The sequence below is a fragment of the Gorilla gorilla genome, chromosome 5 (assembly GCF_029281585.2).
Source record: "Gorilla gorilla gorilla isolate KB3781 chromosome 5, NHGRI_mGorGor1-v2.1_pri, whole genome shotgun sequence".
NCBI classification, from domain to species: domain Eukaryota; kingdom Metazoa; phylum Chordata; class Mammalia; order Primates; family Hominidae; genus Gorilla; species Gorilla gorilla.
The window spans coordinates 97,527,226-97,540,753 of record NC_073229.2 but is presented as its reverse complement, the minus strand read 5'-3'; the positions used below and the strand labels follow the sequence as shown (position 1 = coordinate 97,540,753).

General features: G+C 45.7%; 1 protein-coding gene across 2 annotated transcripts in view; it reads left to right on the top strand.

Annotated features, from left to right (window-relative positions):
- Positions 1 to 462: 462 nt before the first annotated feature.
- The window catches only part of CGAS (cyclic GMP-AMP synthase), a 28,354-nt gene continuing 15,288 nt past the window's right edge, over positions 463 to 13,528 (top strand). The window contains exons 1-3 of one of the 2 annotated variants that reach the window (XM_063707160.1): positions 463 to 1,298; positions 6,804 to 7,023; positions 12,098 to 12,334. In XM_063707160.1, the coding sequence (XP_063563230.1) occupies positions 642 to 1,298; positions 6,804 to 7,023; positions 12,098 to 12,334 (1,114 nt within the window). In that variant the 5' untranslated portion in view covers positions 463 to 641. The remainder of the gene's footprint in view (positions 1,299 to 6,803; positions 7,024 to 12,097; positions 12,335 to 13,528) is intronic. The other variant, XM_019030258.4, reaches the window with a different exon arrangement.

Below are 13,528 nucleotides of genomic sequence, written 5' to 3'. Positions count from 1 at the left end.
AAGTGATTCTCCAGCCTCAGCCTCCCGAGTAGCTGGGATTACAGGTGCCCGCCACCACGCCCAGCTAATATTTGTATTTTTTAGTAGAGACGGGGTTTCTTTCGCCTTGTTGGCCAGGCTGGTCTTGAACTCCTGACCTCAGGTGATCCGCCCACCTCGGTCTCCCAGATTGCTGGGATTACAGGCGTGAGTCACTGTGCCCAGGCAACACACACACACACACACACACACACACACACACACATATATTTAATTATAAGAAAGACCAGGTCTTGCTGGGTTGCCCAGGCTGGTCTCAAACTCCTGAGCTCAAGCGACCCGCCTGCCTCGGCCTCTCGGATGCTGAGGTTACAGGCGTGAGCCACCGCGCCCAGCCCTACCTCATCTTCTTAAGACAGGGGCACGGATTGCCTGGAGAGTTAGAAACTTCGAGACTTTTGTAGCCTCAGGAAAGGCCGCGGCCAGCCTCTTCGCGGCATGGGCGTGGCTCCCAGCGACTTCCCAGCCTGGGGTTCCCCTTCGGGTCACAGACTCTGTGTGCCCGCCAGTAGTGGTTGGTTTCCAACAGCTGCTGCTGGCTCTTCCTCTTGCGGCCTTTTCCTGAAACGGATTCTTCTTTCGGGGAACAGAAAGCGCCAGCCATGCAGCCTTGGCACGGAAAGGCCATGCAGACAGCTTCCGAGGCCGGAGCCACTGCCCCCAAGGCTTCCGCGCGGAATGCCAGGGGCGCCCCGACGGATCCCAACGAGTCTCCGGCTGCCCCCGAGGCCGCCCTGCCTAAGGCGGGAAAGTTCGGCCCCGCCAGGAAGTCGGGATCCCGGCAGAAAAAGAGCGCCCCGGACACCCAGGAGAGGCCGCCCGTCCGCGCAACTGGGGCCCGCGCCAAAAAGGCTCCTCAGCGCGCCCAGGACACGCAGCCGTCTGACGCCACCAGCGCCCCTGGGGCAGAGGGGCTGGAGCCTCCTGCGGCTCGGGAGCCGGCTCTTTCCAGGGCTGGTTCTTGCCGCCAGAGGGGCGCGCGCTGCTCTACGAAGCCAAGACCCCCGCCCGGGCCCTGGGACGTGCCCAGCCCCGGCCTGCCGGTCTCGGCCCCCATTCTCGTACGGAGAGATGCGGCGCCTGGGGCCTCGAAGCTACGGGCGGTTTTGGAGAAGTTGAAGCTCAGCCGCGATGATATCTCCACGGCGGCGGGGATGGTGAAAGGGGTTGTGGACCACCTGCTGCTCAGACTGAAGTGCGACTCCGCGTTCAGAGGCGTCGGGCTGCTGAACACCGGGAGCTACTATGAGCACGTGAAGGTGAGCTGCTTGGCGCCCTCCCGCCGAGCCCCGCTGCTCGGCCTTCCGCAATCCGCAGTCCCTACCTTCCCCGGGTCGCGCCCCTCACTTCCCTTCGGAAGTAACTTAGACTTTTGCATGTTTTTCGGTAGCCTAGTCTAAGTAAAACGACAAACCGTTCGTTTATTCATCTACACATCCAACGATCAGACAACCAACCGGTACTGATTGCTGGCTAATTTCAAGACACTGCTCCCGGGGGAATTCAAATGTATGGGTTCATTCATGCAAGCCGACATGTATCGAGTTTCCGTAACAGGGCAGTGTTTGATGGTGTGGACCTGAGGTCCCAAGTCAGATATTGACTTGGATAATTTGAAGTGGTCTGTTAAAAATTCCACGTAGACTTTTTCCTATGAGGAAGACCTCTTACTCCATAGAAAAAAGATCTTCAGTTTCTCTCCCCCTCTTCCTCCCTGCCCCCTCTCCTGCTATCCCGTCTGACCCCAATTTCTTTTTTTTCTTTTTTCTTTTCTTTTCTTTTCTTTTTTTTTTTTTTGAGGCGGAGTCTCGCTGCGTCCCCCAGGCTGGAGTGCAGTGACGCGATCTCGGCTCACTGCAAGCTCCGCCTCCCGGGTTCACGCCATTCTCCTGCCTCAGCTTCCCGAGTAGCTGGGACTACAGGGGCCCGCCACCATGCCCGGCTAATTTTTTTTGTATTTTTAGTAGAGACGATGTTTCACCGTGTTAGCCAGGATGGTCTCGATCTCCTGACCTCGTGATTCGCTCGTCTCGGCCTCCCAAAGTGCTGGGATTACAGGCGTGAGCTACCGCGCCCGGCCGTCTGTCCCCAATTTCTTACACAGAAATCATGGGAAGCTTACAGTATAATGTTAAACAAACAAATAAGAATATCTCCTACAGATACTAAAACGCTTTCTAGATACACATTCCGTATAATTGCTTCGATGTGTGTATTACACAGCTCCATTTGCTTGTGGGTGATTGAGTCATTAATCATTCCTGTGTAAATTGAAAGTTTAGAAGCAGGTTCCTGACTGGAGCGTGTTTCTTGCCCAGCAAGAGATTTGTTTCGTTTTCTTTTTCTTTCTTTTTTTTTTTTTTTTTTAAGACGGAGTTTCGCTCTTTTTACCCAGGCTGGAGTGCAATGGCGCGATCTCGGCTCACCTCAACCTCCGCCTCCCAGGTTCAAGCGATTCTCCTGTCTCAGCCTCCTGAGTAGATGGGATTACAAGCATGAGCCTCCACCCTGGCTAATTTTGTATTTTTAGTAGAGACAGGCTTTCACCATGTTGGTCAGGCTGGTCTAGAACTCCCGACCTCAGATGATCTGCCAGCCTCAGCCTCCCAAAGTGCTGGGATTACAGGTGTGAGCCACCGCGCCCGGCTTCTTTTCTCTTCTTTTTTCTCTTCTCTTCTCTTTTCTTCTCTCTGTCTCTCTGTCTCTCTCTTTTTCTCCCTCCCTCCCTCCCTCTTTTCCTCCCTCCCTCCCTCCCTCTTTTCCTCTCTCTCTCTCTCTATTTCGTTCTTTCTTTCTTTTCTTTCTTCTTTCTTCTTTTTTTGATGGAGTTTCACTCTTGTTGCCCAGGCTGTAGTGCAGTGGTGCCATCTAGGTTTCACTGCAACCTCCGGCTTCCAGGTTCAAGCGATTCTCCTGCTTCAGCCTTCCAAATAGCAGGGATTACAGGTGCCTGCCCCCACTCCCGGCTAATTTATGTATTTTTAGTAGAGACGGGGTTTCACCATGTTGGCCAGGCTGGTCTCGAACTCTGACCTCAGATGATCCACCTGCCTCGGCCTCCCTAAGTGCTGGGATTACAGGCTTGAGCCACGGCACCCAGCCCAGACTGTGTCTTGAGCATGATTCTTTTTAATTAACTAATTTACTTTTCAGCATCAGATACGTCTCTGATTGAGCATGATTCTTATTACGTAAGTATCAATTCAGTTCAATTACTATATATGGCGGGTCCAAAGGAAAAAGAAAGTTACTAGTTAGAATTAGAGAACAAGACATTCAGAAGACAGTCTCCATTCAGAACCACTTTGTGTGTGTGTGTGTGTGTGTGTGTGTGTGTGTGTGTGTGTGTGTGTGTGTGTGTGTGTGTTTGAGACAGAGTCTCATTCTGTCACCCAGGCTGGAGTGCAGTGGCGCGATCTCGGCTCACTGCAATCCCTGCCTACTGGGTTCACACCATTCTCCTGCCTCAGCCTCCCAAGTAGCTGGGACTACAGGTGCCCGCCACCATGCCCAGCTAATTTTTGTATTTTTAGTAGAGACGGGGTTTCACCGTGTTAGCCAGGCTGGTCTCTGTCTCCTGACCTCATGATCTTCCCGCCTTGGCCTCCCAAAGTGCTGGGATTACAGGTGGGAGCCACCATGCCCAGCCCAGAACCACTTTGTTTTTAAAAATTATGCCAATGAAAAGAAATCCAGTGAAATTTGTTTTATCTAAAACTTTTTCTTTTTTTCTTTTTCTTTTTTCTTTTTTTTTGGGGATGGAGTCTTGCTCTGTCACCCAGGGTGGAGTGCAGTGATGTGATCTTGGCTCACTGTAACCTCCGCCTCCCGGGTTCAAGTGAGTCTCCTGCCTCAGCCTCCAGAGTAACTGGGATTATAGGTGGGCGTCACTTCACCTGGCTAATTTTGTATTTTTAGTAGAGATAAGGTTTCAGCATGTTGGCCAGGCTGGTCTCGAACTCCTGACCTCAAGTGATCCACCTGCATCAGCCTTTCAAAGAGCTGGGATTACAGGCGTGAGCCACTACACCCAGCCTAAAACTTTTTCTATTGCTGATTATGAGATATATGTGGGCCAGGTACAGTGGACTCATGCCTGTGATCCTAGCACCATGGGAGGCTGAGGCGGGAGTTTGAGTCCAGCCTGGACAACATAGTGAGACCCCAGCTCTACCAAAAATAAGTTAAAAATTAACTGGATGTGGTGGCACACACAGGTAGTCCCAGCTACCTGGGACTACAAATTCTAGGTAAAAAAAAATCTTGAAAATACGTGGGAAGTTTCTTGTAGAAATTCCTTGTAGAATTGTCAGTCCATATGTTCTTTTCATTCTGAGTGTTAATGTACTTTACTATTTATATAGTTTGGACTCAGTGAAAAGGTTACATAGAAATCAATTAATTGTAGTTTTTTTTGTTTGTTTGTTTTTGTTTTGTTTTGTTTTGAGACAGAGTTTCACTCTTGTTGCCTGGGCTGGAGTACAATGGCGTGGGTGGCCTCAGCTCACTGCAACCTCTGCCTCCCAGGTTCAAGCGATTCTCCTGCCTCAGTCTCCCGAGTAGCTGGGATTACAGGAATGCACCACCATGCCTGGCTAATTTTTTGTGTTTTTAGTAGAGATGGGGTTTCTCCATGTTGGTAAGGCTGGTCTCAAACTCCTGACCTCAGGTGATCCACCCGTCTCAGCCTCCCAAAGTACTGGGATTACGGGCGTGAGCCACCGTGCCCGGCCAGTGGTTTTAAGTAATGGTATATTAACTGGTAAAGAAAAGGAACAAACTACAGCAACATGAACAGTGAAAATGAATTACATAAATAATGTTGAACAACAACAAAAAGAACGTAAAGGAATACATACAGCTGATGCAGCAAGACAAGGAAAATAAAGGCATAAGATGGGAAAAAAAGTGATGAAATCGTTATGTGTAGATGACTTGATTGGCTTCATATATAAACTGTTGGAAATAATTAGTAAATTAGCAAAATTGCTGGTTGCAAAGTCAATAAACAAAAATAAAAATATTTCAATATACTAACAAGATTAAAAACAAAATGAAAATACCATTTAGAATATCATCAAAAATATCAAAGCTAGGTCCATTGGTGCATTCTGATAGTCCCAGCTATTTGGGAGGCCGAGGTGGGAGAATCACATCAAGTCAGGAGTTTGAGGCTGCAGTGCACTATGATCTATCTGTGAGTAGCCACTGTACTCCAGCCTAGAGACCCCATCTCTAAAAAATAAAAATTGAAAACTTTGGCCAGGCATGGTGGCTCACGCCTATAATCCCAGCACTTTGGGAGGTAGAGGCAGGTAGATCACTTGAGGTCAGGAGTTTGAGACCAGCCTGGTCAACATGGCAAAACCCTGTCTCTACTAAAAATACAAAAATTAGCTGGGCGTGTTGGTGCGCGCCTGTATTCCCAGCTACTTGGGAGGCTGAGGCAGGAGAATTGCTTGAGCCCAGGAAGCTGAGGCTGCAGTGAGCCAAGCTTGCTCCATTGCACTCCAGCCTCAGTGACAAGCGTGAAACTCTGTCTCAAAAAAAACAAAAAACTGAAAACTTGAAAAACAATTTAAAAATCAAATATTTACGAATAAATATCACTAAAGATATTCAAAACTTAAAAACATAACTGGGTAAATTTGAAGAGGAAGTAATTGACAACTATGTCGTGTTCATTTTTCCTCAAATTGTTCTAGATTTAATGCAATCAGTTGAAATATGATCAGTTTTTTAAATTAAATTGACAAACTGATTAAAATATGTATTCATTTATTTTTTGAGACGGAGTCTCGCACTGTCGCCCAGGCTGGAGTGCAGTGGTACGATCTCGGCTCACTGCAACCTCCGCCTCCCGGGTTCAAGCAAGTCTCCTGCCTCAGCTTCCTGAGTAGCTGGAACTACAGGTGCATGCCACCACACCTAGCTAATTTTCATATTTTTAATAGAGACGAGGTTCCACCATGTTGGCCAGGATGGTCTTGATCTCTTGACCTTGTGATTCGCCTGCCTCGTCCTCCCAAAGTACTGGGATTACAAGCGTGAGCCACCGCGCCTGGCCGAAAGGACGATTTTTTTTTTCAATAAATAATGCTGGGTCAATTGGATATCTATGTAGGAAAAACATGAACCTTGATTCCCTACCACATATCATACACAAATTTTTTTTTTTTTTTGAGATGGAGTCTTGCTCTGTTGCCCAGGCTGGAGTACAGTGACACTATTTTGGCTCACTGCAATATCTGCCTTCCAGGTTCAAGCAATTCTCCTGCTTCAGCCTCCTGAGTAGCTGGGATTACAGGCGCATGCCACTATGCCCGGCTAATTTTTGTATTTTTAGTAGAGACGGGGTTTCACCATGTTGGACCAGGCTGGTCTTGAACACCTGACCTCAGGTGAATCGCCCGCCTCGGCCTCCCAAAGTGCTGGGATTACAGGCATGAGCCACTGCACCTGGCCCCACAAAATTTAATTATAGGTGTGAGCCACTGCACTTGGCCTAAAATCATTTTTAGTTATAAAAATAATACTAGGTCATGATAAAAAAAATTAATTGAGTGTAGAACCTACAAAATGAAACTGGTAATACTCTTCCACCTCCTGCCAGCTCCACTAGTCCCACTCCCAGAGGGTATATATAGACATTATGAATCTTGCTTTTTAAAGTAAAGTTTTAAGTGGAAATTTTTTAAAAAGTTCCAGTCACTTGGAAAATATTCATAAGCAAATATTTCAGTGCTATTTTTACTGTTTCTTAGATTTCTGCACCTAATGAATTTGATGTCATGTTTAAACTGGAAGTCCCCAGAATTCAACTAGAAGAATATTCCAACACTCGTGCATATTACTTTGTGAAATTTAAAAGAAATCCGAAAGAAAATCCTCTGAGTCAGTTTTTAGAAGGTGAAATATTATCAGCTTCTAAGATGCTGTCAAAGTTTAGGAAAATCATTAAGGAAGAAATTAACAACATTAAAGGTAAGACTTTTGCCTTTTGATTCTTAAAGGTTTAATTATACCTAGTAATTGCCAATGTACACTCCCATTCTCATGTTTCTTGACCTCTCTGCAGTAAGAAAAAGTGCAGTAGAGAGGTCAAGAAACATCAGTAGAGGAGTGTACATTGGCAATTACTTATAATATGATTACAAGATTATAAAGTACAGAAGGGTAGAGGTCTTTATCTATTTGTTCTCTAATGAATCCTAAATAACTAGAACACCTACACATTAGATAATCAATGAATATTGATTAAATTAAATGATTAAATTAGATAAGATAATCAATGAATATTGATTAAATTGATGGATAAATGAAACTACACTCTCTGCCTAGGTATTTCATCCATTCCCAATGCCACCTATATGATGATGACTCCCAAATGTTTACTTGCAGCCCAAATGTATCCTTTGCACTCCAAACCTATATCCAGCTACATACTTAACATATCCACTTTGATGTTGATGTACCACAGGAATCTATAACCAAACATATCCAAAGCGAATAAACATAACTTAATTCATATACCAAACTATGTTTTGCCTCAGTCCTTCCCATCTCAGCAAATGGCACAATCAATCCACCCAGACGCACCATCCAGAAACCTGGGAACCATCTTAATTTAATCCTCTCTGTTACCCCCTACGCTTAATCCAGATGCAAGTGCTGCTACAGCTTGGACCTGTCTGCTGCTTCAATCCCAGCACCCTACTCCCACCCCACCTAAGCTGCCACCATCTTTTACCTGAACTATTACATCATTTTCCTTTCTAATCTCCCTATTTGCCTTCTTATAATATCTGTCCTTAGAAGCCAGAGTAAATGTTTTAAAATACAAAGCCAGTCATTACTCTCTGATGAAAACCTGGCTTCTCAATGATCAGATAATAAAATCTGGTGCCAGGCGCAGTGGCTCACACCTGTAATCCCAGCACTTTGGGAGGCTGAGGTGTGTGGATCACCTGAGCTCAGGAGTTTGAGACCAGCCTGGCCAACATGGAGAAACCCCATCTCTACTAAAAATACAAAAATTAGCCGGGTGTGGTGGCACATGTCTGTAATCCCAGCTACTTGGGAGGCTGAGGCAGGAGAATTGCTTCAACCTGGGAGGCAGAGGTTGCAGTAAGCCGAGATCGGGCCATTGCACTCCAGCCTGAGTGACAAGAGCGAAACTCCATCTCAAAATAAAATAAAATAAAATTAAAATCTGGCCAGGCGCAGTGGCTCACACGTGTAATCCCAGCACTTTGGGAAGCTGAGGTAGGTGTATCACGAGGTCAGGAGTTCAAGACCAGCCTGGCTAAGATGGTGAAACCCCATCTATACTAAAAATACAAAAATTAGCCAGGCGTGGTGGTGGATGCCTGTAATCCCAGCTACTTGGGAGGCTGAGGCAGGAGAATCGCTTGAACCCGGGAGGTGGAGGTTGCAGTGAGCCGAGATCGTGCCACTGCACTCCAGCCTGGGCGACAGAGCAAGACTCTGTCTCAAAAATAAAATGAAATCTAAACTCCTTTTCAGGGTCTACAAGTCAGTACAGAATCTGGTCCCTGGCTGCCTCTTCAGCTTCATTTCATATAACTTCATCTTTTCCGCAAGAGCCTCTTTTTGTTCCTAGATCTTTCCAAGCTCTTTTTTTCTGCCTCAGGGCTTGGCTCCACCACCCCATTCCACCCTAATTGCTATCACTTTTCCCAGTTTATTCCCTTCAGAGCACTCACTGCAATTTGTGTTGTATGTTATTACGCTACTAGATTAAGAGCTTTATCTTGCAAGCACAGACGTACAATTAATAACAAATGGAAAAAATGATTATCTTGTATACTAGAAAGTAGTAAGTGCTGTTGTGAAGAAGCATAGCAAAGTGAGAGGGATCAGGAATGTGGGAGATGGAGGTGGGGGGGAAGTTGCAATGTTAAGTAGAGTGGTAAGAAGAGAATTCCATTAGAGTTTGGGAAGAGCCAGGCGCCGTGGCTCACGCCTGTAATCCCAACACTTTGGGAGGCTGAGGCGGGTGGATCACGAGGTCAGGAGTTCAAGACCAGCCTGGCCAAGATGGTGAAACCCCGTCTCGACTAAAAATACAAAAAACTAGCCGGGCGTGGTGGCGGGTGCCTGTAATCCCAGCTACTTGGGAGGCTGAGGCAGAGAATTGCTTGAACCCAGAAGGCGGAGGTTGCAGTGAGCTGAGACCGCGCCACTGAACTCCAGCCTGGGCGACAGAGTGAGACCCTGTCTCAGAAAAAAAAAAAAAAAAAAAGAGTTTGAGAAGAAGAGAATGAGCAAAAGGAGACTATGAGTGTTTTGTAGAAGGAGCGGTCAGTGTTTGGAATGCTACTGACATCCAGAAATCCAATGGATTTGTTCTTTGGTCTTGTGGGGTTGACAAGAGAAATGTCAGTGGGGTGATGGACACAGAGTGAAAAGGCAGGGTTGCAGTGGAGATAACATGTGTAGGCCACTCTAGAAAGTTCTGTCTGGGCTAACTGTGGTGTCTCAGCACTTTGGGAGGCCAAGGCAGAAGGATTGCTTGAGCCCAGGAGTTCAAGACCAGCCTGGCCAACAAAGTGAGAGTCCATCTCTACAAAAAAAAATTTTAGGCCGGGTATGGTGGCTCATGCCTGTAATCCCAGCACTTTGGGAGGCCAAGGTGGGCGGATCACAAGGTCAGGAGTTCAAGACCAGCCTGGCCAAAATGATGAAACCCCGTCTGTACTAAAAATACAAAAATTAGCCAGGCGTGGTGGCAGACGCCTATAATCATAGCTACTCAGGAAGTTGAGGCAAAAGAATTGCTTGAGCCTGGGAGACAGAGGTTGCAGTGAGCTGAGATTGCGCCACTGCACTCCAGCCTGGGCGACAGAGCAAGACTGTCTCAGAAAAAAAAAAAAAAAGAAAGAAAAAAGAAAAAAACATTTTTTTAATTAGCCAGGAGTGGTGGCATGTGCCTGTGGTCCCAGCTACATACGATGCTGAGGCAAGAGGATTGCGTGAACCCAGGAGGCTGAGGCTGCAGTGAGCCATGTTGACGCTACTGCACTCCAGCCTGGGTGACAGAACGGGACCCTGTCTCAAAAAAAAAAAAAAAAAAAAAAAAAAGTTTGGGCTGGAAGGAAGCAGAAAGATGGGTGAGTATGGAGAGGAGGAAGATGTAGGGTGAAAGGAGAGGTATACCCTATAACCCTTTGTATGAATTTCAGAATAATCTAGCAGGGAGGGAGAGATGGCTGATGTAGGAGAGGAAATAGTTGAAGAGCATTGTACTTGAGAAGTTGAGAAGGAAGGGATCCAGAGACTATGGGCAGAGGTGGCCTTTGAAAGGTAGATGGAGGGCCAGGCACAGTGGCTCACACTTGTAACCCTAGCACTTTGGGAGGCCAAGGTAGGCAGATCATTTGAGCTCAAGAGTTCAAGACCAGCCTGGCCAACATGGTGAAACCCTGTCTCTACTAAAAATACAAAAATTAGCCAGGTGTGGTGGTGCATGCCTATAATCCCAGCGACTCAGGAGGTTGAGGCAGGAGAATCACTTGAAGCTGGGAGGTGGAGTTTGCAGTGAGCTGATATCACACCACTGCACTGCATCCAGCCTGGGCTACAGAGCAAGACTTTGTCTCAAAAAAAGTAAGGTAGATGGACACTTACTTCCTCAGTGGTAACAGGAGAGGTGGCCAGGTTTGGGTAACAGGTGGCCAGGTTTGCAGATTTTTCTAGCATTTTCTCCTTTGTGCTCTACTTCGTCACTGTGGAAGTCTTATCTGACAGTAGTAGTCTTTACTGCTTATAAACCCCCAACTCCCAAAGCCATCTAAATTTCTGACCATAGCCACCCACCCAGCAGCCATCTCCACTTGAGTGTCCCACAGGTGTCTAGAGCTCATTGTATCTCATGAAGTTCAGCTTGGCCCAATCTTTCTTCTTCCTGCTTATTCTATTTTGAGGAATGGAACCAACATCAGCCATTAGGCCTAGGAAGGCCAAGATCCTGGGATGGCATCCCAAGGCTCCTACTTTCCTCCTCACATCGTAGCCTCAACTCATGACCACTTATGTTGATTTGGACTTCTTTAGTTGCTCTCACTTCTTCCCCGTGTCTTGATGCTCACTACCTCTGTGCTGCCATGGCACCCAGCCTCTGTGCCAGGCTGTTGCTGTGGTCTTTTTGCTGCCTGTCTCTTCCCTCTTGCCCATCTGGCCTCTTCTCTAGGCTTCCCTCCATTCTGCCATCTATAATTTGTAATGAAAATTTAACCAGGCACAGTGGCACATGCCTGTAATCCCAGCTACTCAGGAAGCTGAGGCAGAAGGATCAATTGAACCCGGGAGGCAGAAGTTGCAGTGAGCCGAGATCGTGCCACTGCACTCCAGCCTGGGCAACAAGACAACAAGAGTGAAACTCTGTCTCAAAAAAAAAAAAAAAAAAGAAAAAGAAAAAGAAAAAAGAAAAGAAAAAGAAGAAAATTTAATCACAGCACTCTTAAACCTCAAAGTCTACAGAGACCCCTTCATCATATATGCCCCACACCATCTTGACAATGCCTCCCAATGGGAGATATCAGTAATTATTGTGTTTTTTGTTTTTTTTTTTTTTTTTTTTGAGACAGAGTCTTAATCTGTCACCCAGGCTGGAGTGCAATCATGTGATCTCGGCTCACTGCAACCTCCGCCTCCTGGGTTCAAGCGATTCTCATGCCTCAGCCTCCCGAGTAGCTGGGATTACAGGTATTCGCCACCATGCCCGGCTAATTTTTGTATTTTTAGTAGAGATGGGGTTCCACTATGTTGGCCAGGCTGGTCTCGAACTCCTGACCTCCAGTGATCCACCTGTCTCGGCCTCCCAAAGTGCTGCGATTACAGGCATGAGCCATCATGCCCAGCCAATATTGGTTTAGTAAAACACTTTGCCTTTTAGAGCCAGTTTCTGTTTTACCACTAATGTTTACTTCATACTTAGCACACCAGAGATCTTCAATTATAGTTACATTATTTCCCCTGTATTTCCAGAGAAAATTGGATTAATAAATACTTTCTTTTCTTTTATATGTTCAACCAGATACAGATGTCATCATGAAGAGGAAAAGAGGAGGGAGCCCTGCTGTAACACTTCTTATTAGTGAAAAAATATCTGTGGATATAACCCTGGCTTTGGAATCAAAAAGTAGCTGGCCTGCTAGCACCCAAGAAGGCCTGCGCATTCAAAACTGGCTTTCAGCAAAAGTTAGGAGGCAACTAAGACTAAAGCCATTTTACCTTGTACCCAAGCATGCAAAGGAAGGAAATGGTTTCCAAGGTATTTTAAATATTAAAGTTAACTTAAAGACGTAAAAGAGTTGTTAATGTTATATGTTCAGGCAGTATAAGATCAACAGCCAACCAATGCTGTTGTCATTTCAAGAGCCATCAGGCAAAATAGGTTATAAGATGGGAGTCTGGTGACAGACAGAATTGAAAAGGGCAAAGTTGTAGTATTAATATCAAATTCTCAGCTTTAAAATGTCTAGCAATCCATATTTGAATTTTATTTTATTTTTTTTCGGTAAAGAAAAGCAGTATTGGCCTTGGAGTCAGACTGCCCTGGTTCTGAATCCTGAGGCTCCTTCTACTAGTTGTGTGAATTCGAGCTAGTTATGATGCTTTCTAAACCCATTTGCTCATCTGTACACTGTGTTAACCAAAAGTACTTGAAAAATTCTGGAAAGATAAAATGTGCATGCAGTTCTGTGGCCAATTCTGTTCATGCCAGTTATACGTTATTACATATTAATATTATCATTAGAGTCTAGACTCTCATTCTCAGCCCTGGTTCTCTCTTTCCTTCATCTTCCCATTCCACTGCTCCTATGCAGCGTGTCTCAGCCTCACAGATCAGGACAGGTTTTCAGGCTGTGCTCTTGGGTAAAATTCAACTTCCAAGAACCAGACTGAGTTGGTCTACAGCTAAAACTTTATAATGGTGATATTTTTGAAGGTAGAAGGAAGTAACTTTTTTTTTCTTTCTTTCTTTTTTTTTTTTTCTGAGACAGAGTTTTGCTCTTGTTGCCCAGGCTGAAGTGCAGTGGCACAATCTCAGCTTGCTGCAACCTCTGCCTCCCGGGTTAAAGCGATTCTCCTGCCCCATCCTCCCGAGTAGCTGGGACTACAGGTGCCCGCTACCATGCCTGGCTAATTTTTTGTATTTTTAGTAGAGACGGGGTTTCACCATGTTGGCCAGGCTGGTCTCAAACTCCTGGGAAGTAGCTTTTTTCCTTGTGATTTAGTCTAAAAAAAAAAAGAAAGTAGCTGATTATTTTCATTTTCTCCCATAGATTTATATAGGACTTTTGGCACCTACTACTATTGGATTCCAGGGAAATTGAAGGAGACCATAAAACAAATGAACCAAGTTATAAATGAGTATTGCTGAAAAAAGCCCAGAAATAGTCAATCATGCTTAGTTTGATGGTTTGTGTTTTTGTGGACACACATCATAACTTCATATATTGCA